This window comes from Centruroides sculpturatus, unplaced genomic scaffold (assembly GCF_000671375.1).
Source record: "Centruroides sculpturatus isolate CEXI.00-Female unplaced genomic scaffold, Cexi_2.0 scaffold343, whole genome shotgun sequence".
Classification (NCBI taxonomy): Eukaryota; Metazoa; Arthropoda; class Arachnida; order Scorpiones; family Buthidae; genus Centruroides; species Centruroides sculpturatus.
This window is the reverse complement of record NW_019384530.1, coordinates 191,713-217,562: the sequence shown is the minus strand read 5'-3', so window position 1 is coordinate 217,562 and position 25,850 is coordinate 191,713. Positions and strand designations below refer to the sequence as shown.

General features: G+C 28.0%; 3 protein-coding genes across 3 annotated transcripts in view; all 3 read left to right on the top strand.

Moving 5' to 3' along the window:
• LOC111622999 overlaps window positions 1–12,699 on the top strand; it is a 25,582-nt gene extending 12,883 nt beyond the window's left edge. Inside the window, exons 2-3 of the mRNA XM_023365478.1 lie at window positions 12,352–12,648; window positions 12,696–12,699. Coding sequence (XP_023221246.1) covers window positions 12,352–12,648; window positions 12,696–12,699 — 301 coding nt within the window. The remainder of the gene's footprint in view (window positions 1–12,351; window positions 12,649–12,695) is intronic.
• Window positions 12,700–13,733: 1,034 nt separating this feature from the next.
• On the top strand, window positions 13,734–17,607 carry LOC111622998. The gene is made up of 4 exons (XM_023365477.1): window positions 13,734–13,873; window positions 14,994–15,076; window positions 15,153–15,249; window positions 17,398–17,607. Exons 2-4 carry the CDS (start codon window positions 15,066–15,068, stop codon window positions 17,605–17,607), a joined length of 318 nt encoding a protein of 105 aa, XP_023221245.1. The 5' UTR covers window positions 13,734–13,873; window positions 14,994–15,065.
• Window positions 17,608–18,866: 1,259 nt separating this feature from the next.
• LOC111622997 lies at window positions 18,867–24,497 on the top strand. The gene is made up of 3 exons (XM_023365476.1): window positions 18,867–18,877; window positions 19,341–19,670; window positions 24,404–24,497. The coding sequence occupies exons 1-3, from the start codon at window positions 18,867–18,869 to the stop codon at window positions 24,486–24,488; spliced, it is 426 nt and encodes a 141-aa protein (XP_023221244.1). The 3' UTR covers window positions 24,489–24,497.
• The last annotated feature ends 1,353 nt before the right edge of the window (window positions 24,498–25,850 follow it).

Here is a 25,850-nt window from a genome sequence, read left to right as displayed (position 1 = left end):
CTGCTGTCCCTACTGATTTATATCTTTAAGCTGAATATTATTATCTAACCATATTTCCTTAAAATAGCTCTGTGACAGAATTAGCTACCTACCTTGAATAATTGTTGGGAATTTTGGCACATGGAAGTGAATAAGCACTTGCCTTTTACTTTAATGTACCAAATAAGCACCAGGACACTATTTGAATCATGTTAAAGTTAAAAATTTGCAAAATTTTGCAGATTTTTACATCATCAGTATTGAATGTGTTTCATTTTAGACTACAGTAAAATACAAGTTTGCTGAGACTGTTTCTATAAAAAATTTGTTTCCATTTTTGGAAAATTCATGTGAAAATGGGCTGTTGCACATTTCTCACATATGGTATTATTCTTGTACCAAGGATATAATGTCTTCCTTCATACAAGAATAATACCTATAAAATGGCTGTCTTCTACTGATGTTTGTCAATAGTTGTACTGAGATTAATTGGATTATTGAGAAAATCAAACAATAAATTGAATAAAATAATTATTTTTGTTATTAATTTATGGTAATAAAACAATAAAAATATTTGTTGTTTTATTATCATAAAATAATAATGCATTTTTAAATGAACTAGTATATGAGATAATGCCATAATTTTATTCAAAAATTACAAAAAACTTTGATTCAAAAAAAAGTTTGGATAATTTGAACCTGGATAATTCAAAGTTGTGTTTTTTTGATCCATTGGTCCAAAATAACAAGGTTTTACTGTAGTTGCTTTTATAATTTAGCAGTAGGGAGTCTGATGTTTTTTTGACTAAAAATTATATTACCATATTAAAACAATGTGAATTACAGTAGTCAAAGTAATCAACTGTAAAAATGAAGCATCAGGTCTTAAATAGTTACTGGTCTTGAATAAGCACTGTGGATTTGATCTGTCAAAATGAATAAGTGCCATAAGTGCCCAGATGCTTATTCAAGGAAATATAATAATTGATGATAAACTATTTGTTGATTTTCAGTATTTAATATTACATGTATGCTATCTATAATAATGTTGAAAATTTTGCTGGCTTAATATATTCTGAACTAGCTGGGGTACCCAGCTTCGCTCAGGGAGTTGATATGAGATTGTGTGGTAGTTGGAATAAAAGGATAAACTTTAAAATATAAGACGTAAAAAAATTTTATTGAAAACATATTCTAACTATTTACAATACTTGTTTATAAACAACATTTTGCTCAAAAACTTTTACAAATAGGCGAAGGCACATATCCCACTGACCAGACAACCGACCTCATTGAACTCAACAGTGATTTTTGCAACATAGCCACTACTGAAAATGAACTCATTGACCAAATTTATCCAAACATTGTTCACAACTATACCAATCCAAAGTGGCTATTTCAAAGGGCAATTTTGGCAACTAAAAATAATATTGTCGATGGTATCAGCTTTAATATTGAAAAGAAAATTTCCGGTTATATTCAAAAGAAAATTCAGAACTGGCAAGAGCTCCTCATCTTTTAAGTTTGGGCATTGTATAAAATATAAATCAAATCAACTTTTTATTAACACTAAATACACTTTACACAGTTTTCACACTTTATTTTCAATTTATATTCAGTCACTGTACCACTTTGACTACTCACATTTCACTGTTTGTTTTTATTCATTAACTGCACTACTTTGGAATTTTCACTTCTTTTTCGGTTCTTCACTTTGTCACTGATAAGAAACTGACATTCGAACCCACAATGGATCTTGCTTTATATATCCCCATCAATGGGTAGTCCCACCCATACAGAAAAGGCTTCGAATGGTCCATAATGTTCCACAACATTCCACAACATTCGAGAGTGTTCTGGAATGTTCCACAATGATCTGGGATATTCCCAAATGTTCCAGAACATCCTGGAACATTCTGGAATGTTGTGGAACGCTCTCGAATACTCTCGAATGTTCTGGACTGTTCTAGAAATTTCTAGAGTGCGAAACTTCCAGCCCTTATATCTTCAACAGCATGCCCTTCAGGTAAAAACGGGAACCTTCTTCATGGATGGGGGATAGAGGGCTACCATACCATGTAACTCCCTTGATCGTACTGGAACAATATATATTATAAAGGTAAGTGTACAATGTGCATGCCACTAAAACTCAAAAATGAGTTTTAGTGGCACGCACATTGTANTAATAAATCATAAAAAACAATATTAAAAAGAAAATAAACTTATGAAATTTGTGTTACTGATTATTGTGGATAGTGAAATATTACTTCATGTAATGTTTGTTACTATTACTAATTATTTATTAGGAAATATTTTAAAAAACTACGAATATTTTTAATGTCACTAAAAAAATTTATGAATTTGAAAAAAATGTATTTGATAACTAACTAATCTTTTTATAACTAGGAAGATGATCTTGAAGATGTTACACTTCAAACTTCAGTAGTTGATGATTTTGTTAATATCACTTTTAAAGATGTTGGATCTCAAGAATCTCCTAAAAGAAAGACTTCAGTTACTGAAAATACACTTACGACAAATGAATCACCTAAAAGAAGAGTATCAGTTGGAGGTAATTCCATTAAATCGTATAATTTACTTTTTGCAGCAATTTAAATATAAGTTTTCTCAATATCATTGAAGATTTCTTTTCAATTTAATTTTGAGTAAAATAGAAGTTAAAATAAAACAAATATGTTTTAAACATTTTTTTCATATTTTAAAATTTAATTAATTTATCAATAATAAGCAATATCAATGTTGAAAGAAGAAAATTGTATAACTCCATTTCAACAAATTTTACAGGAGATTAATTAAACTTTGTATTTTGAAAGTTACACATACACTGTGGATAAAATTTTCCAGCTATTGAATTTATATTTATTTACATTTCATATGAATCCACAAGTGATACAACAAAGGTATTAGTTTCTACCATTTGAAGGTGTTAAAATCCTATATTTAATAAAAAGTGGATTTACACATACTTCTGATTTTACTGATGATATGCAATGCAAAACATGATGAATACAACAAATGCCTGTAGAACTGGAAATACAGTATATCATGAATATATAGGATAATTTATCAATAATGTATTTATAAAAAATTGTAATTATAAATGTTGTTGATTATATACATTTAATATTACTCTAAAGATAAGGATAAAAAATTTTAAAAAAATGAAAATAAAGAGAATAAATTGTATGTCAAAAAATATTGGCAGTGGCAACATATTATCTTAGTCTGTCCTTTATTTTAAAGGACAGACTAAGATAATATTAATATTAGATAATTATATAAATATAAGAAAAATAAATAAATAAAAGCATATTTTTTAAAATTTTACATACAAAAATTCACTTATATGAAAAATGTGTTAGCAAAAAGATATCTTGAAAAGGTTTTATCCAAGTCCTTTATTTTAAAGGCCAGACTAATAAGAAACATTGCGATTATATTATGTATTTTTATAAAAAATAAGATGATGATAATTTATAGTTTTAATAAATAAATCAAAGGATAAAAAGTAAAATAAATAAATGCAATAAAAGCTTACAGTTTGGAATAGAAATGAATAAATTGACTTTTTTTAATCTAGATAAAACTTTTTCAAGGTATCTTTTTGCTAACACATGTTTCATGTAAGGAGCTGTTCATAAATGATGTCCACACTGGAAGGGAGGGAGGAAATTATGATGATTTAGACAAAGTTGGACAAGAGGGGGGGAGTTGAACTTCAGTGGACAGCTATTTTATTTCATTAAATTTTTCACAGTTTATACATTTTATTATTCATAAAGTGATAANTTTGGTACCAATTCTCGAACCATGTTAGAGCGAATCCGTGCTATAGAAGTGCTGTGTTATACGGGGGTTACCTGTATTTTAGATTTTGAGTAAATTAATTTACTTTCAAATACACTAATTGGATTACAATATTTTATTGTTACCGGTACTGTACATGAAACCTTAAATGGACAGTTCTTGATATTATACCAAAACACAAGAACAGACAAGTTTTGTGGATTATCCTAAAGACATTGGTCCCATCAAGTTTGAATGACCGAGTAACTATTGTATGTAGAAAGTATTATATTTCATTCATTCATTCCAAGTATAAAATAGATACAAGTCAATGCCTTTGATTATTGATTTTGAATTTTCAATATGATAAACAGTTTCTTTGATGAAATAGTTAGAATTAAGTAAGTTTTTTTAATGTGAGGAATTTTAAGTAAACCTTTTGTATTAAAAATAATAATAATAATTCAAAAGACAACAACAAATTACTGGTTAATATTAATGAACATTCCAGTTAGTAACCAAGAAACTAGCAAAAGAATCACTCACTTTGAAAAGCAAATGTTTTTATCCATTTTTAAAAGGTCATATTCAGGCTGGTGTTCTAAATTGAAATCACATGATTTTTGAACAGATCTTAATCTCTACATTGCTATTACTGATTGGAGGATAGTTGACCATCACTTATTGGTGGAAACATTGTGATTATCATTTTGTATGGATTGATATTTCTGCTGAATGGATATACAGTATATTTTCTGTGGGTTTGGGATTGTGCTATCCTCTTTACCAGGGGTCACCAAACTACAGCCCAAGGGCCAGATCTGGCCCACAAGATTAGTTGATTTGGCCCACTACTGCACTGTGCCACAAATGAGCTAAAATATAATCATTTATATAGAAATGTCATAGATTGTAGATAAGCTTAGTATGTAGAAAAAATTAAAATAAGTGTATGTAAAATTACCAAAATTGGTCCAATCTGATTTTTGCATCTGACAGTTATATAATTTTTAGAAAAGTTAGTGAAATAAACAATTTGATGGCTTTTTGTGACTTTGGATATCAGAGCACTTTTTGTGTAAGTATCTGAAATGAAGTTTCTAAAGAAAGCGATTATGAACTTGCTGCAGCAATTGTATTTGTTTATTGGTAAATAAATATGTTGATTATTTTTATTTTTTCTGTATTCAGTATACTGTATTGAACAAAATGGTTGTGCAGCCTGCACTTGTCATCTCTCAGTTATGTGGCCTGCTGTGAAAAAGTTTGGCAACCCCTGCTCTTTACAGTTGATGGTTTTTTCTCCTTGTGGCTGCCTTGTAAATTTCCATTAACTCCAGATATCCAGTGTGTGATCTATCTGCTGTTCTATGTAGGATTTTTGTCCAATTGAAATGGACTTCCATGTTTTGGTCTCCAGCATATGCTGATAAGATGGTGGTTAATAGGCCTTTAGATACATCAGCTTGGTGTTCCTTTAGGCAGGTGGTTGTGTCAACATGTAGCTCCTACATATTCTAATTCTTTGTTGGATATATGGTCCATAAGGGAGATGGAATATACCTCCATTGAGTATTGCCAGGTCGGTGGGTCTTTGGCATTATTAATTAGATTAAATATGGATGGGTTCTGTTTGAATGCCACTTTGATATTTGTTGTTTGTGATTTGTAGTTATAAATATATATAAAATATAATTAGTGCAATTTAGTTTCATTATCTTTCATTTGAAATTATTTACAAATCATGTGTTTGCAGTTTGCTAAATTATAATTTTATTCTTTCAATATGCTATTATTTAGAAATAAATGGATTTAATATAATAATTATATATTTGCTTACAAAATATGTTTATAAATTTGGTTGAAGAATACATAAAATGTATAAGTTTGAAAAATATGTTTTCACATTTTAAATTTTCAAAAATTATGTGCATTATTATTAATTTCAACTTTTTTTTTTTAAAAGAATTTTTTTTTTGAACCATCTGTTAGCATCAGTTTGTATAAAACTTTAAAGTTCAATAGAGTAAATAATGACTGATATTTTTTAAGGTATCAGTTTATTAGGCATTTTGTTTTTTGTTACTCTATTTAATATAGAGTAAGAAAAATAACTATATATTACTACTATATTAAAAATGTTATGACATTTAAATGCAATGATTTCATCTGTAAATTTACCACTTCTGCCTACATATATTGAAAACATTTTAAGTTTATATTAAATAAAATTCAAACACTTTTCTTTTTTTTCTCTACTGTTATAATAGATGAGCTTGTAGACAATTTCATCTCTATTGAGTGATTTTGAATAAATATCAATGTTTTATTAATATTATTATTATTTTGGTCTATTTTTCTGATATAACAGAAGATATTTCTAAAATTTTAAAAAGATTAAAATGGGAAGGATTACTCAACAAGGATGATGATGTCTAATATTGAGTGGTGTTTCCACTCAATATTAGACTACATCATCCTTGTTGAGTAATTCTTAAAATCCTGGATGTGTCACTAGGATGATGTATTAGTTATGGATCTGAAACAGTATAGTTTTCTCAAAGACAACAACAATATGTGATTATCACATCTAGGCATTATGAAAGAGAAATTTCTCTACTATTTCTTAACAATAGTTTAAGTTCAATAACTAGCTCAGGATTCATTTGATGATTTTTAACCATTGACAAGGAACAAGTTATCCTGAAGAACATGGGAGAAAAATTAAAATGGAAACAGAGGGCAGCATATGAATCACTTCTAACAAGCATGCATAGCCATTCTGTACAGAAAATATTTGTAATTCAAAATATATAGAAAATACAATTAATCAGATTTACTACTGGCTAAGCCATGTGCTTATCCTAAGTATTAGCCAAAGAATAGCACTGATTAGATGGGAGATCTGGGATTGAATCTAGACAGAGAATCCCAGAAAGTTTTCATTAGTGTCTATGCTGGATATGTGAGACTGATTGGGCCTGGAAAAAGTTTATCTTAATGTTCACTTGACAGAGAGTAAAAGAAAATCTAAGGAATAACCAGGGCTTCCATATTATTTCATTTATTGTTTTTGTTAAAAAAAATTTGTAATTAATAGAAATAACTTAGTACTGTATGCTTTTATTTATCCTGTAGTATAGAATATTATTTGAATTCAATCTTTATACTAACTTACAGAGCAGGACAGAAAGTGATTTTTTTTACTGTAGAGTTATAGTCTTGATGTTAAGAATAACAATATCTGCTCTCAGGACTGTTTTAATAATTTCTAATTATCAACAAATAATAGTGTCTAAAAAAATATGAGATAAAAAAAAGTTAAGATTTGAATGGATGGAAGGGCATTAAGATAGCTTAATGATATCCCTCTTATCATTTAGACATTTTGTTGATAATGCCAAACAACAACATATTTTTGTTCCTTGTAAAATTCATGTAATATGTATCCTTATAATATACAAATAGACTTAAAAAAAATGCATTATTAATTTTTTTGTTTTAATAAAGTTTCCAGTCATGATTATGAAATTGCTGCGGAATATAGATATTATTTCTATTTCTATGCATGTATAGTTTCTATTTGTCCTGCAAATGGCATTCATGGTTGATGCTTTGGAATGGTGGCTTTGCTTGGTATCCATCAAAAGCAATGTGCCATGATTTGAGTTCATGGTTTGTGGGGAGACTGTTGGTAACTAAGAAAGTAACTAGAAAAGATGTATGTGGATGAGTCCTTTGACTGCATGATTATCAACAAAAGATGGACATGGTGTTCAAGATTTGACATGAAGTGGAAAATCATTAACAGCCATGTGGAAGCCATAGTGTAACAAGCAAACACAGTTTGTATAAACAGACACATAACCATGAAAGAGATGGCATTGGAATTGAACATTGAAGAAGCAAATGTAATGATACTTGAAAAGTTGGAATTTTCAAAGATGTGTAACAGATGGTTGCCTTATCAGCTGACAGAGATCACAAAGACCACTATAATTTGACTATTTCTTCTGAATTGTTGGCATCTTTTTGAGGCTGAGGGGGATGATTTTCTGTCATAAATAGTGACAGGAGATGAAACATGGCACCACCATTTTAGCTAGAAACCAAGCAACAGTCATTGGAGTGGCACCAAGCCAATTCTCCTCCAACAAAGAAGCAGCTTTGTTGACCTATATTTTTCAAAGTTTGATCACCTATAATCCTAATTGAAAAAAGAATACATTAAATTTTGCATAATTATCTTATGGGATACCAGTATATCATCTCCAACCCTCTACAGTTACTATTGTGAATTAGGAGTATGATGTCATTGGGTAACAAGTACTTTATTGTTTTGGACTTCAACTCTATGCACTCCAGTAAGGCTAGAATTTTATTTTTGTGCACTGAGGGATGTTTTTTCTCCAGCATAAATGACATAAATAAGCACCATCATCAGCTCCTTATCCTAGTGCACGCGCGCATGCACACACACACACATACAGTTTTACTCCTCACTTTTTACTTTCAATGAACATACATATGTCTGAAAGTGAGGTATACCAATGGTTAGTTTCATATTGGGACCTCTGTGAAATAGTTATTACACAAATAAATAAAAATATCCATAATATTAATATATTAAAGTCAAATGATTGCCAGATTAGAAATGGTAATTCAGAAGATTCTTTCTAACTTGTGATCCATAGTATTATAAAGGTGCTGCATTCAATGCTTTCACATGAAGAGCATACAAGCACTACTCTCAGGCAAAAGACAGACAACTTGAAATAAATAAACTTGAAAAGATAGACAACTTGATATAACCACAAATAAAATTCAATGTTGCAAAACTAAGCATATTTTATATCAAAAACACTTTCTGATGAAAGAACAGAGGATAAAGTTTCATAGCATGTATGTGAGATAAGCAGAGGGCCACTGGGACAATCCCTAATGACCACTTAATCTTCATGGGTTGGTAAAACCCGATCTCGTGGTTGTTGAATGGCTAGGATGGCAAATCGAGTGGGGAGAACGTTGGTAAGTCGGCAGGTACAACGATAGATGACAGGTTAAACAAAATAACAAAATATTTATTGAATGGCTAAGCTAGGTTACATAAGGTGATAACAATATATATAGGTTAAATGCAGTTAAATATGAGTTAACTATACAAAGGGCCGCTCTTAATCGTTCTAACAGCTATTTTGAGAGAGAGAGTTCACAAAGCTCTAAAATACAAATACCTCTATGAGGATATGATTAATATGCGTTCATTGAATGGGCCATAGGACTTGTAGTTGGCGCAGGAATTGTAGAATGGCGATGGAAGTTCAAAGTCATTGTCTGTCGTATAGCGATGTCCTTTCGGTCGCTGTGTCCAGTGTATGGAGACAAGATGCACACATTAATAAGTATAACTTCCTTTGGTCGCCCTGAGCTTCCAGGGGCTCGAGCTTTTATACGTTCTTCGTGGGAAAGGAGTCACGTGATCGACTTCTGTTGACAATAACGGTGCATTCTGATCAACTAAGTGTCAACTTTCCCACCTAATTGTGAAAACAAACGGTGACCTCCGATATAATTCTCATCAAGAGCGGGGTTTTTCCATTGGAGTTGTTTACAAATTTTTTCCCGACAACTATGTAAAAATCGTGGATCTCACGTGTACAATCTGTTTAGTATAAGTCCAGAATTTTTATAACTTGGTTATATCGTGCTTCTGTAAATTTTCTCTGTCTTCTAACATGCACAATATAACAAGGGCTACTGTAATAATTTTCTAAGTATCTTAAAGTACTTGATTAAGACAAAAATAATTAATGTGAAGGATGGCTTAAAATGATAAGACTAATTTTTTTCACATCTTGCTCAATATTAGTAAGCAGCACATTTAAATCATTCCATTTCACAATTTGCAGTTTGGGTAAGACAACAGACTCTTATTATTCTAAATACAGTAAAATCTTGTTATTTCTATATCAGATAATTTGAATTATCATGTAACTTGAACACAAGTCTAGTCCTTGGCCAAGAGAATAGGATTTTGCATATATTTTAGTTCAGATAATTCAAAATATGCACACAATGAAATTTAAAGTCATTATCTGGATTGGTGACCTACAGAAATATTGTTTAATTTGAAATCTTCCATTATATTCTGTGTTTATAAGAAAGTTTTCATGCCAAATTTGAAGTTTTGGTTTTAGTTTTATCGATTATACTGTACATTGTTGATTTATTGGATGTCCATTTAAGGTCACTCAGATATTCTAGACGTTGCTAATGAAGAGAGAATTTTTTTGTTTTTACGGAAGAAATCTGTTTGGCACTTAGATTTTTGCAAAAAATGTTCAAAATAATTATTATTTCAATAATTCAAAAGTTCATTAAATACATGTGTGTATTCATAGTAGAATACATAGTTATAGCTTTAGCTGTTAATAGCACTTGTTTTTATCAAATTATATGATTTTCATAATCTTAAACACAAGACAGTGAATACTTCACAGAACTAACAGGTAAAATTCGCATTAATTCTTATTGACTCACTTAAGCTTTTTGTACATTATTTTCAGATCTTGCTTTGATATTGAATGTAATTTGGTTACATTTTCATTGTTTTCAAGTAATAACTTATAATAATAATAATGCATTTGTAAACAAACAGGTGAAATTATATAGGATAATGTCATAATTTTATTCAAAAATTACAAAAAACTTTGATTCAAAAAAAAGTTTGGATAATTTGAACCTGGATAATTCAAAGTTGTGTTTTTTTGATCCATTGGTCCAAAATAACAAGGTTTTACTGTAGTTGCTTTTATAATTTAGCAGTAGGGAGTCTGATGTTTTTTTGACTAAAAATTATATTACCATATTAAAACAATGTGAATTACAGTAGTCAAAGTAATCAACTGTAAAAATGAAGCATCAGGTCTTAAATAGTTACTGGTCTTGAATAAGCACTGTGGATTTGATCTGTCAAAATGAATAAGTGCCATAAGTGCCCAGATGCTTATTCAAGGAAATATAATAATTGATGATAAACTATTTGTTGATTTTCAGTATTTAATATTACATGTATGCTATCTATAATAATGTTGAAAATTTTGCTGGCTTAATATATTCTGAACTAGCTGGGGTACCCAGCTTCGCTCAGGGAGTTGATATGAGATTGTGTGGTAGTTGGAATAAAAGGATAAACTTTAAAATATAAGACGTAAAAAAATTTTATTGAAAACATATTCTAACTATTTACAATACTTGTTTATAAACAACATTTTGCTCAAAAACTTTTACAAATAGGCGAAGGCACATATCCCACTGACCAGACAACCGACCTCATTGAACTCAACAGTGATTTTTGCAACATAGCCACTACTGAAAATGAACTCATCGACCAAATTTATCCAAACATTGTTCACAACTATACCAATCCAAAGTGGCTATTTCAAAGGGCAATTTTGGCAACTAAAAATAATATTGTCGATGGTATCAGCTTTAATATTGAAAAGAAAATTTCCGGTTATATTCAAAAGAAAATTCAGAACTGGCAAGAGCTCCTCATCTTTTAAGTTTGGGCATTGTATAAAATATAAATCAAATCAACTTTTTATTAACACTAAATACACTTTACACAGTTTTCACACTTTATTTTCAATTTATATTCAGTCACTGTACCACTTTGACTACTCACATTTCACTGTTTGTTTTTATTCATTAACTGCACTACTTTGGAATTTTCACTTCTTTTTCGGTTCTTCACTTTGTCACTGATAAGAAACTGACATTCGAACCCACAACGGATCTTGCTTTATATATCCCCATCAATGGGTAGTCCCACCCATACAGAAAAGGCTTCGAATGGTCCATAATGTTCCACAACATTCCACAACATTCGAGAGTGTTCTGGAATGTTCCACAATGATCTGGGATATTCCCAAATGTTCCAGAACATCCTGGAACATTCTGGAATGTTGTGGAACGCTCTCAAATACTCTCGAATGTTCTGGACTGTTCTAGAAATTTCTAGAGTGCGAAACTTCCAGCCCTTATATCTTCAACAGCATGCCCTTCAGGTAAAAACGGGAACCTTCTTCATGGATGGGGGATAGAGGGCTACCATACCATGTAACTCCCTTGATCGTACTGGAACAATATATATTATAAAGGTAAGTGTACAATGTGCATGCCACTAAAACTCAAAAATGAGTGTTAGTGGCACGCACATTGTACACTTACCTTTATAATATATATTGATTGATTAAATCTGAAGTTTTGTAACAGACAGTTATGTATTTACCTACTTATATATACATATTTATTATTTTTTATACAAAATATTATATTTTAATTGAAGTAAGCAGTAGCATAAATTGCATTATAGGTTCTTATTAATTGATTTATCATTTATATTTGATATATTTGTTTCCCATCCTAATTATCAGATATTACTGATTTAATGCACTTGTACTTTAATAGAAACATTATTTATATTTATTTATCAGAATGTTAATTATTTGCTTGGAACTGATGATTAAGATCTATATGCATACATAAAAATTTTTTATTTAGACAATGGAAAAAATGGGCAGTTCACTCTGGCTTTGATTATCGGTTATGTTATGGTGATATTACACTTACTTTTCTTCATAAACCTAAGAAACCAGTTTTTGAATCACCCAAATTAAAAAAGAAGTCTTTTGTAACTTTGAAGAAAACTTCTGAATTGGTTAAAAAGTCACAAGACAAAAATATGACTAAAAAATCAGGAAATACTGAGACAACCAAAAGATTGACTGATATTACATCAACAGAATCAGCAGCAGAATCAGAAGATGAATTTGTTGGAATAGATGGAAATATAGCAAAGTGAGTTTAAAAGATTAAAATTTTTCAATAAATTTTTNTTAATCTAGATAAAACTTTTTCAAGGTATCTTTTTGCTAACACATGTTTCATGTAAGGAGCTGTTCATAAATGATGTCCACACTGGAAGGGAGGGAGGAAATTATGATGATTTAGACAAAGTTGGACAAGAGGGGGGGAGTTGAACTTCAGTGGACAGCTATTTTATTTCATTAAGTTTTTCACAGTTTATACATTTTATTATTCATAAAGTGATAAAGATTTCAAAGGAGATTGAGTTTTTTGGATGTCCGAAGAGGGAAGGAGTTAACCCTTTGATGACATCTGGTGTGAATGTCAGATGTCGTCAATATTATATATTTAATTTAACAGAGGTTTTTATATAAATTTGTAATCATTGTTTATATATTACGACTATCAAATGATTTAAATATTTGAATATTATATAGTTTTTTTTTTTCGTTTATAAAACATTCTATATTGGAGCTACCACCAGAATGATACGGTTCCGCATCTTTGAACATCTATTCAAAGACAATCAGAAATTTATTTAGCACTATATAAGAAACATTGAAAACAATTTGCAACAGAACATTCAGCAGACCTCTAACTGACTTCTTGACAACTAAACCAGTTGATGAATCCAAAGAAATTGAAAGAGAGCAATATCCAAAAGGTTTTCAGTGAAGCCATCTGGTCATTGACTAATAAAGAATATTAGTGACATATTTTGAAAATTTATTTTTTGTATGTATGAAAGATTGTTATGTGCAATTCTTTATATTAAGAACTTTAATAAGTTTCTTTTTGTTTTGTAATTCATGTTCTGCTAAATAAAATTTTCTCAGTTAAATAAAACTGTTTTTATTTACTTGATAGATAAAATTTATATTCAAAAAGATTGTTTTGGAATGCAACCTCACTTTTTATATGTAATATGAGTCTTGCATAATGCAATTTTTATAATGTGACATTTTGTGGAACCTAACTTCTGCTTTATACAAGGATACCTGTATATAATAAGTTAAGATAGTTATTAAATTATTGTAGTATGAAAACACAAATAAAATTCAGTTTGAAAAATATATTTTACTTTCATATTTCTGTTAAAATATAATTAATGTTGTTTTTAATTTATTAGGAATTTATTGTTGGAAAATATGACTATTGTATTGTTGTAGAAAGTGTCATACCAAATTCACCTGCAGCTGTAGCTGGTATTAAAAAAGTAAGTTCAATACTTATATTGTTTAGTAAAAATAAATATAATACTTACATAAGTTATAATTTACTTATAAAAGTAAGTTATAACTTATATTGCATTTAAATTATTTGAATGCTTGCATTATTTCTATCAACAAATCAATTCAGTTTAAACATTTCCATAAATTTATGGAACTATTTTCAGATTCTTTCATGCCTTATTTAGCTTCTGAAAAATATTGTTAAATTTTAGGAATATTAAATTTAGTCATTTGAAGAGTCAGTTTCTTTCTATAGTTTTTTTCAAATGCTATACATCTAATCATTTTAATATTAATTTCAGAATATTAATATTATAATAATATTAATTTCAGAATATTAATCATCACTTATAAAATGAATGTCTAGTTTATTTATTCTAATATTTTAAATGTTTGTAATTATATTACATTTTCTGTTTAACAAATGGCTTCATTTTAAAAGTCATTATCATTTCACATTATGTGATGTCTAAATGTTTTCAGGAACTTTTCTATCATTAAAGCACTAAATAAAGGAATATACTTACAGTGTATTATAAACAAATACAAAGTATTGAAACAATATTTATAAATAAATACTTGTAACACTTTATGAAAATGAAAAACAAAAAGAAGATTTTGATAAAATGAAGAATTGCATAATAAAACTTAAGTTTAAAATGTTTATAACAAGTCTTTGTTATTTTTCTATGAATATTTTTTCTGTAGTTTTCACAATATTGTAGCTTTCACTTTTAATTGTGGATTTAGAAAATTAGAAATATTGAACAGTTTACATTTACTTTTGCTCATCTGCAAATAATACAATAAACTATACATTTTATTGCCATTTAAAAATTTTTTTATTGTATCATATAAAAAATTTGATAGATCTCAGATTCAAGTTAAAAACAATAATTTAATTTTATTATTTTATAATAATTTATGGGACTTTATAATTCATGTAAATTTAATTTTATTTGCTTGTATTTTCATATTCAATGCTTATAATGTTGTTACAGAAATTCTTGATTTATTGATGCTCTATTTTTCTATATATTGTTTACTTTGTCATTGATATATTATTGAATGATATTTTCACTTCAAATTTTTTTAATTATGTAGAATGATATTATAATATCTATTGGAGGGACAAAAGTTTGTGATGTTAAACATGCTACAAAAATATTAAAAAATATGGGAGAAAGGTAAGTTAAAATATTTAAAAATACATTGTATTAAATGTTGTTATGAATAAAATTAATAATTGTGATTATTTTACAGATTTTTGTTGTCTGTTGAGAGACAATCTACTCTTAAAGTTTCTAGATCTCAAGAAGCTCTTAACAGAGAGGTCTTGTTAGAAGAAGATTTACTACGAGTAAGTTACATATTCCAAACAAAAATATAAAGCTAATTGAAATATTTAAAATTCTGTTTGTTAGCTTTTAAAGGTATATATTATTATTATAATTTTTTCTATGTAAATTTTAATCATTACCCATTCTAAACACTGTTCTATTTTTAGTTCATTTTTCTGTTTTTTACATAACACTGTATTTTTGTGAATTGTCCAGCATGTCAGTCTATCTGAGGGAGACCATGAAATCAGATATTTCCTTATGGTAAAAACTGGCATGCCAGTTTAAGTGAGATTATGCACCCCTCTCTAGAGAGCTCATTAAAAAAAACAAATGAACTACATCACGTAAAACAAACAAGATTTTATTCTAAAATTGCAAAACAGTTGTCGGCATTACATTAAAAACTATGATTATATGTTTAATTTCTTCATTTTATCTTCTTTCTAACAACGTAAAACACTCATGGAATTTTGAAAGTGCTTTTTTATGTGAATTTTATGGTTATTTATTCAAAAATGCAAAAATAAACATATTTTAAATTTAAGAAAATCACTGTAAATTATCTCAGTTTACACAGATTAACATGGCTTTGTGTGATATTTTTAAGGTCTGGGTAGATGGTGAGAGTAGCCCTGCTGCTGCTGCTGCTGTCAATAAGTTGTTAATTATTTTATTGTGTTGTAAACGAAAACTATTTTCTTGATTTTAAGTCAGTCAAATTACAATGCAATTATTTTATTGTACTCGGAAGAATGTTTTCTTTAACATTTAATTAACAACTAGTTTTGTTAGATCTGATTAATTTTATATTTTAGTCACAATTTAGCTGACATGTTTGTCTCCCCCATTTATATGGGGCATGCCATTCTGTGAAAATACGATAAAATTTAAAATATTTTTAAGATCTTCTGTACATTAAATATAATATAATATTCATTAATATATTTCTGACATAGAAGAATATATGGAATATTAAATAATTAATAGAAAGCAATAAAATAAAAATAGATTAAAATTAAGAAATTTTTTAGTGAGATGGTGCCCAAGATTTTGGAAACATTTGGATTCTAATTCCAAATATCGATATCTCTACAACCGGGTCATAAACAGATTGTTTCCAAAATCTTCCCTCCTCAACAAAGAAAGCCTAAAGATAATAAATCCTCTAATACCGTACTCGGGCACCATTTCACTAATATTCAGGAAGCATGGTTTTATATTACCTATAACTCCTCAACCATCACTACGAAGAGCATTGTACAATGATAGAGACATTCTCACGTTGAATGAAAAATCGGGGGTTTATAAAATTACATTAAAACATACAATATCGGGAGGAAATTATCTATATTGGAGCTACCACCAGAATGATACGGTTCCGCATCTTTGAACATCAAGAGGACAATAGAAATAACAGACCAACTACAGAATTAGCAAAAAAGGTTCTAGACCAAGATTATCTTCCACTTTGGAACCACATTAAATTACTTAAGCATTGCAATGATTGTAGACAAATATTCATATGGGAAAACCTTTACATATCTGCTGCTTTGCCGTGTAATGCGCCGACATTGGAAATACCACAGCTATGGATAACTTTATTTAAACAATCAAAGTTATAATTTTGTGATCTGATTTTATTCCACTACTATGCACGGCACCATTACTCAATATTTATATGTTTTGGGGAGTTCAAGTTATTACAGCATGTTTCTTTAAAAATATTTATTTATTCAATTTTTATTAATTTGTTATACATTTCAACCACATGCATTATGTAATTTGAAAAGTCAGTTAAAAGCTGTCACTTTGAAAACAAAGGTATTCAATTTCACCTGAAGATGACGGTTGTAAACTATTGAAAGTACTAGCGAGCATATCTGAAATTTAACAGATTGCTGTCAATAACACCGCAACACGGAAGTGTCCTATATTTAATTTTTAATAAATCATAAAAAACAATATTAAAAAGAAAATAAACTTATGAAATTTGTGTTACTGATTATTGTGGATAGTGAAATATTACTTCATGTAATGTTTGTTACTATTACTAATTATTTATTAGGAAATATTTTAAAAAACTACGAATATTTTTAATGTCACTAAAAAAATTTATGAATTTGAAAAAAATGTATTTGATAACTAACTAATCTTTTTATAACTAGGAAGATGATCTTGAAGATGTTACACTTCAAACTTCAGTAGTTGATGATTTTGTTAATATCACTTTTAAAGATGTTGGATCTCAAGAATCTCCTAAAAGAAAGACTTCAGTTACTGAAAATACACTTACGACAAATGAATCACCTAAAAGAAGAGTATCAGTTGGAGGTAATTCCATTAAATCGTATAATTTACTTTTTGCAGCAATTTAAATATAAGTTTTCTCAATATCATTGAAGATTTCTTTTCAATTTAATTTTGAGTAAAATAGAAGTTAAAATAAAACAAATATGTTTTAAACATTTTTTTCATATTTTAAAATTTAATTAATTTATCAATAATAAGCAATATCAATGTTGAAAGAAGAAAATTGTATAACTCCATTTCAACAAATTTTACAGGAGATTAATTAAACTTTGTATTTTGAAAGTTACACATACACTGTGGATAAAATTTTCCAGCTATTGAATTTATATTTATTTACATTTCATATGAATCCACAAGTGATACAACAAAGGTATTAGTTTCTACCATTTGAAGGTGTTAAAATCCTATATTTAATAAAAAGTGGATTTACACATACTTCTGATTTTACTGATGATATGCAATGCAAAACATGATGAATACAACAAATGCCTGTAGAACTGGAAATACAGTATATCATGAATATATAGGATAATTTATCAATAATGTATTTATAAAAAATTGTAATTATAAATGTTGTTGATTATATACATTTAATATTACTCTNAACTCAACAGTGATTTTTGCAACATAGCCACTACTGAAAATGAACTCATCGACCAAATTTATCCAAACATTGTTCACAACTATACCAATCCAAAGTGGCTATTTCAAAGGGCAATTTTGGCAACTAAAAATAATATTGTCGATGGTATCAGCTTTAATATTGAAAAGAAAATTTCCGGTTATATTCAAAAGAAAATTCAGAACTGGCAAGAGCTCCTCATCTTTTAAGTTTGGGCATTGTATAAAATATAAATCAAATCAACTTTTTATTAACACTAAATACACTTTACACAGTTTTCACACTTTATTTTCAATTTATATTCAGTCACTGTACCACTTTGACTACTCACATTTCACTGTTTGTTTTTATTCATTAACTGCACTACTTTGGAATTTTCACTTCTTTTTCGGTTCTTCACTTTGTCACTGATAAGAAACTGACATTCGAACCCACAACGGATCTTGCTTTATATATCCCCATCAATGGGTAGTCCCACCCATACAGAAAAGGCTTCGAATGGTCCATAATGTTCCACAACATTCCACAACATTCGAGAGTGTTCTGGAATGTTCCACAATGATCTGGGATATTCCCAAATGTTCCAGAACATCCTGGAACATTCTGGAATGTTGTGGAACGCTCTCAAATACTCTCGAATGTTCTGGACTGTTCTAGAAATTTCTAGAGTGCGAAACTTCCAGCCCTTATATCTTCAACAGCATGCCCTTCAGGTAAAAACGGGAACCTTCTTCATGGATGGGGGATAGAGGGCTACCATACCATGTAACTCCCTTGATCGTACTGGAACAATATATATTATAAAGGTAAGTGTACAATGTGCATGCCACTAAAACTCAAAAATGAGTGTTAGTGGCACGCACATTGTACACTTACCTTTATAATATATATTGATTGATTAAATCTGAAGTTTTGTAACAGACAGTTATGTATTTACCTACTTATATATACATATTTATTATTTTTTATACAAAATATTATATTTTAATTGAAGTAAGCAGTAGCATAAATTGCATTATAGGTTCTTATTAATTGATTTATCATTTATATTTGATATATTTGTTTCCCATCCTAATTATCAGATATTACTGATTTAATGCACTTGTACTTTAATAGAAACATTATTTATATTTATTTATCAGAATGTTAATTATTTGCTTGGAACTGATGATTAAGATCTATATGCATACATAAAAATTTTTTATTTAGACAATGGAAAAAATGGGCAGTTCACTCTGGCTTTGATTATCGGTTATGTTATGGTGATATTACACTTACTTTTCTTCATAAACCTAAGAAACCAGTTTTTGAATCACCCAAATTAAAAAAGAAGTCTTTTGTAACTTTGAAGAAAACTTCTGAATTGGTTAAAAAGTCACAAGACAAAAATATGACTAAAAAATCAGGAAATACTGAGACAACCAAAAGATTGACTGATATTACATCAACAGAATCAGCAGCAGAATCAGAAGATGAATTTGTTGGAATAGATGGAAATATAGCAAAGTGAGTTTAAAAGATTAAAATTTTTCAATAAATTTTTGTATTTAATTTTAAAATTATTTCATAAATTCATTAAGTTTGAATTTATGAGATAATGCATAAAATATATATTGAAAAATTTTTAATCTAATATTTTAAAATAATGATTAATTTAAATTATGAATTATCTTAAATACAAATTTTAATTTTCAAATTGAAAATTTAAATAAAATAGTATTCCTTTCATATTAATTAATAAAGTAAAATTTACACAAAACTTAAATTTACATTATTCTGGAAAGTACAAGAGTGCTTGCTTAATTATGTAAATTATTATACACACAAATATCTTAGAAATTAATATGAATTAATATTGAAAGAAAATTCAAAAATTTATTATTTAAAGTTAATAAACTAAATATAAAATTTATTTAACATTTGAAATGAATATGAATGCCCCCTGTAAATTTTTTCCCAATTAATACTTTTCCAGTAGAGTTTTCTTAGTTTTAACACTAAACTAAGAATACTAAGTTATAATAATTTTAATTAATATAATAATAATTTTAATAATACTAACTTTCATATAATATAGATAGCACTCAATACATTTTTTGGCCAGTGTTTATATAGGAAAAATTTATATTTACATCCTAAACCTGAATTAAATATTCTTAATGAAGTGATAACTGTAAAAAGTCTCAAATTACATTCAAAATATTTATTTAATTTTTGTTTTTGACATCTCAAAAATTCAGATGTTAGGGACTTTATAAGGCAGAAGTCTTTTTCTAGAATCCCTTTACAAATACAATGAAGAATGTTAGATTTCCATGTTAAAGTTTTGAAAAGCTTGCTAAATATGAATAAATATAATTTTTATATTACAGCATACAAAACTATGCATGTTACATACAAAGCAACTATTTTTTAAAAAACTTATTAGTGTTTTTCTTGATTCTAATGTGCCATTGAATCTAATGAACATCTAACTTTCAAAAGATTTTAAAACCTTAAAAATTACCTTATGAATGTACAGCAGAAAAATATTAATGTATTTAAACAGTAATAAACACATTTTTAAGAAGCATTTTATTTTTGTGTTTGCAGTGCTTCACAATGTACATATTTTCAAATGTATTCATTTTATGACTCCATTATCAGGTATAGAGTATCTGCAGACCAATACAAAATCTATCAAAATTACTGTACAATAAACATTTTAACAGTGAGATTTCATTTCAGACTTCATTAAATTTGCGTATGCCAACGATAGATCTGACATCTAGCAGTATTAGCGCGAACTACGTAATGGCGTCTGCTATGGGTATAAAGTCTGTGGTCTGTTAGAATTAGAAAGTGTTCAACCTACAATGGTAAATAATAAGTATTGCTGTGAATTTGGATGCAAGTCTAAAGGTTCATCAAACTCATTACATATGCGCACATTCCCAAAAATAAATTACTGCGAAAAAAGTGGGAAATAAAACTGAAGTTATCAGTTCAGTTTCACCAATATCTAATTTTGCTGAGCTTAAAATTCTTTTATTTTCACAAATGTTTTCACCCTATCTAATATAGGCCATCATCAATATTATAAATGTTCCAAAATGGAACGTACTGTTTTTGAATATTTTACATATTTAAAATTCAAAAAATAATTTAACTTTAAAATAAATTGAAAGAAGTGTGTATATTAAATAAATAAAAAGTAAATAAACAAATAAAACATAGAAAATAAAGCTAACTAGAAAGAAACATGATTTAAGGGTTTTTAAGTCCCATTCTTTTTTCTTTTATATATTTCCATACTGTTTGGAAGTGCATTAGCATCCCTAGCATTTAGGCAATGGTTTTTTATTTTACTTTTATAAATTTCTACCTTTTCCATCTCCAACGCAATGGATGGAGAGAGCACTGTTTTAATGACTAGCCCTTCCCATTTTACAATCGCTCCTTCAGTCTGCACCATAATCGCTAATATTGTGTTGTGTCGTTTATCAACGTTGTATCTGTGTTCTTGCATACATACCGCCAGGTTTCTTCTAGTCACACCCACATAATCTTTTTGATTCCTAACTGTTGATTTTCAAATGAGATTTTATATACCCCAACTTTCTCTTCCTTTTTTATGCTATCTTTATTGTTCCATAGCAAGCTATAGATATTGTGTGCTCTTTTTCTTATAAAAACTCAAGAATGGTCTATAAAAGAGCACCCAATATCTATAGCTTGCTATGGAACAATAAAGATAGTGTAAAAAAGGAAAAGAAAGCTGAGGTATATAAATTGGAAATAGATAATAGAAAAAAGAATGGGACTTAAAAACCCTTAAATCATGTTTCTTTCTAGTTAGCTTTGTTTTCTATGTTTTATTTGTTTATTTAATATACACACTTCTTTCAATTTATTTTAAAGTTAAATTATGTAAAATATTCAAAAACGGTACATTCCATTTTGGAACATTTATGATATTAAACCTGGTGATGGCCTATATTAGATAGGTTGAAAATGTTTGTAAAAATAAAAGAATTTTAAGCTGAGCAAAAATAGGTGTTGGTGAAACTGAAGTGAATTAGTTGCTAAGAGGTGGAGAGATATGAAGTTATGTTTTAGCGTTTCCTCTCCTTAAAAGATATCTTTTTCAATCACATATTCTAAAATGTCACAAAGTGTAATCATCATACTATTCCATACCACGAACTCTATTTCATACTACATACCCTTATTCCATACTACAAAATCAACTAGGATTAATGTTAGACACAAATGTGGATAAAACGTTTTGACTACAGAGAGAAAATATATTAAAAAGACACACATGTAACTCTCGTATGTTGCCACGCACACTACATCCTTTGTGGCAGCCATTTTGGTCGACTCATACGCCACCTATATTTACTGGCACAAGCGAATTGACTTTGTGTCTGATTATACTGTGCACATTGATTCTGATGTGCACCCCAATTTTTGAGACCAGAAAAGTCCAAAAAAAAAGATGCACATTAAAATCAAGAAAAAACTAATTGTTTGGTGTGTCAGGTAGCAATACTTTAATAATTTTACATTTGAAATGATAATTTGTTGCTTATATGTAGAAGTTTTTTAGTGTTTTAGTCTTATTAGGAAATTATTTGGGAATTTTCAGTTGATATTGTAACACATTATAATTTTTTCCATTAAAATAATGGGAAATGTGCTTTTAGTTAATTGTTTCATATGGAATATCTAATTTTTTAGAGTGGATTACTTATATTATGTGTGAGATGCCTGTATTTGAATTTATTTTTAATAAAGTTATTAATACTTTTGCATATTATTTAATATATAATTATAAGATTGCTTCTTACCATTTTTTAAATACTGTTATTTATTTACTTTATTTCCAATAAATTTATACTTATGTAATTACAGACATGTTCACAAAGTCATAATTGACTATATATTTAAATATTTATTTAATCACATATACAGATAACCCCTATATAACACGGCACCTTTATAGCTCGGATTCACTCTTAACATGGTTCGAGAATTGGGAACATCCTTGTATATCCCCATGCTTTTATAGCACGGATTTACTCTAACACGGTTCAAGAATTAGGTAAAACCCTCATACAACATAAAATGCAATAAATTTTCACATACTTAAGTACTAATAGTTCACAAAAATTATTATTTTAGTGAACTATTAGTACTTAAGTATGTGAATTTTCTTTTCCCACCTTCTGTCGATACACGTGGTCCTTCTCGAAACTTGTTTCAGTGTTGCCAGATCTCGACACTTCTAATTTTGATGTTGCCAGATGTTTTTCCCTTATTCCATACTTGCTTTATTCTTCATAAGTGCTTAGCACCATATAAGGAAATTTATAAAGATCTTTTAACTAAAAGCAAGCAATCTAAAATAACATTTTTTTGCAAAAGGTAGAGCATGGACATGAAGATAATGCAGATAAATGCTCAGAGGATAAGGATATCTTGCCAAAAAGAAAACTCCCTCGGTTAATAGTGCTTTGTGATGACAAAGAAAACATTGTTCAATTTATATTAATATGCATCACTTAAGAAAATTTTAATAACGATATTTATTTTAATTATGAAAATATAATAGCATGTTTTAATTTTTGGAACCTAACCCCCATTTTCGTACTAGTTCTTTGTTTCATATAACACGGCAATTTTTTGGAACATAACTCCTGTATTATATGGGGGTTACCTGTTTTTTAATATATAAGAATATGAGGTGATCAAAATTAATTGCATTTATATCAATCCTTCACAAGAAATTAAATTGAAATTTTAAAATACAGTTACTTTTCAACACTGTAATGTTGATGTTTAATTACTAAGGTTTTTAATGGAAAAATTCTGTTGAAATTAATTCCTCATGAGATTACTATAGAATACTTCTTACAGTATAACTTTAATATTGATGATACATTTATTGACATTTAGTTAATTCTTTAGTGCAAAAATAAACAATTGCTGCTGGTTTGTTTATTTAGAAAATTCTTAAAAATTATTATTATTTACTCTTAATATATAAACATTTTTAATTAAGAAGTAGTTAAAAATATACTTATCTAAATAGATGATAAAATTTAATAATAGAAAATGAAATAAGATCCTTAAAGTATGAATATAAGATTAGTTATATTAAAATATTAACCATTGAATTATAAGATTTTTAACAATAATATTATTACTAATTTTTAATTAATAATTAATTTTATTTTAAAATTGTATTAATTTAGAAAATCTGGTGCTCACGAATTCATCAGTACTCACTTTCATTCTGCCACAGTTTGTAATTTCTGTAGTAAGAAGGTTTGTTTTTAAAACTGTATTAATTAACTAACTAAAATTAAATAATTTACTAAAATTTAATGCTAATAGTATGTTTTAAATTAGAGTAATATTCAATTTTTTTTCTTTATAACTAGTTGAATGATATCTGTTCTTTACAAGTTTAAAGTGTCAATTAATAAATNTCTTCCCGCCTTCTGTCGATACACGTGGTCCTTCTCGAAACTTGTTTCAGTGTTGCCAGATCTCGACACTTCTAATTTTGATGTTGCCAGATGTTTTTCCCTTATTCCATACTTGCTTTATTCTTCATAAGTGCTTAGCACCATATAAGGAAATTTATAAAGATCTTTTAACTAAAAGCAAGCAATCTAAAATAACATTTTTTTGCAAAAGGTAGAGCATGGACATGAAGATAATGCAGATAAATGCTCAGAGGATAAGGATATCTTGCCAAAAAGAAAACTCCCTCGGTTAATAGTGCTTTGTGATGACAAAGAAAACATTGTTCAATTTATATTAATATGCATCACTTAAGAAAATTTTAATAACGATATTTATTTTAATTATGAAAATATAATAGCATGTTTTAATTTTTGGAACCTAACCCCCATTTTCGTACTAGTTCTTTGTTTCATATAACACGGCAATTTTTTGGAACATAACTCCTGTATTATATGGGGGTTACCTGTTTTTTAATATATAAGAATATGAGGTGATCAAAATTAATTGCATTTATATCAATCCTTCACAAGAAATTAAATTGAAATTTTAAAATACAGTTACTTTTCAACACTGTAATGTTGATGTTTAATTACTAAGGTTTTTATTGGAAAAATTCTGTTGAAATTAATTCCTCATGAGATTACTATAGAATACTTCTTACAGTATAACTTTAATATTGATGATACATTTATTGACATTTAGTTAATTCTTTAGTGCAAAAATAAACAATTGCTGCTGGTTTGTTTATTTAGAAAATTCTTAAAAATTATTATTATTTACTCTTAATATATAAACATTTTTAATTAAGAAGTAGTTAAAAATATACTTATCTAAATAGATGATAAAATTTAATAATAGAAAATGAAATAAGATCCTTAAAGTATGAATATAAGATTAGTTATATTAAAATATTAACCATTGAATTATAAGATTTTTAACAATAATATTATTACTAATTTTTAATTAATAATTAATTTTATTTTAAAATTGTATTAATTTAGAAAATCTGGTGCTCACGAATTCATCAGTACTCACTTTCATTCTGCCACAGTTTGTAATTTCTGTAGTAAGAAGGTTTGTTTTTAAAACTGTATTAATTAACTAACTAAAATTAAATAATTTACTAAAATTTAATGCTAATAGTATGTTTTAAATTAGAGTAATATTCAA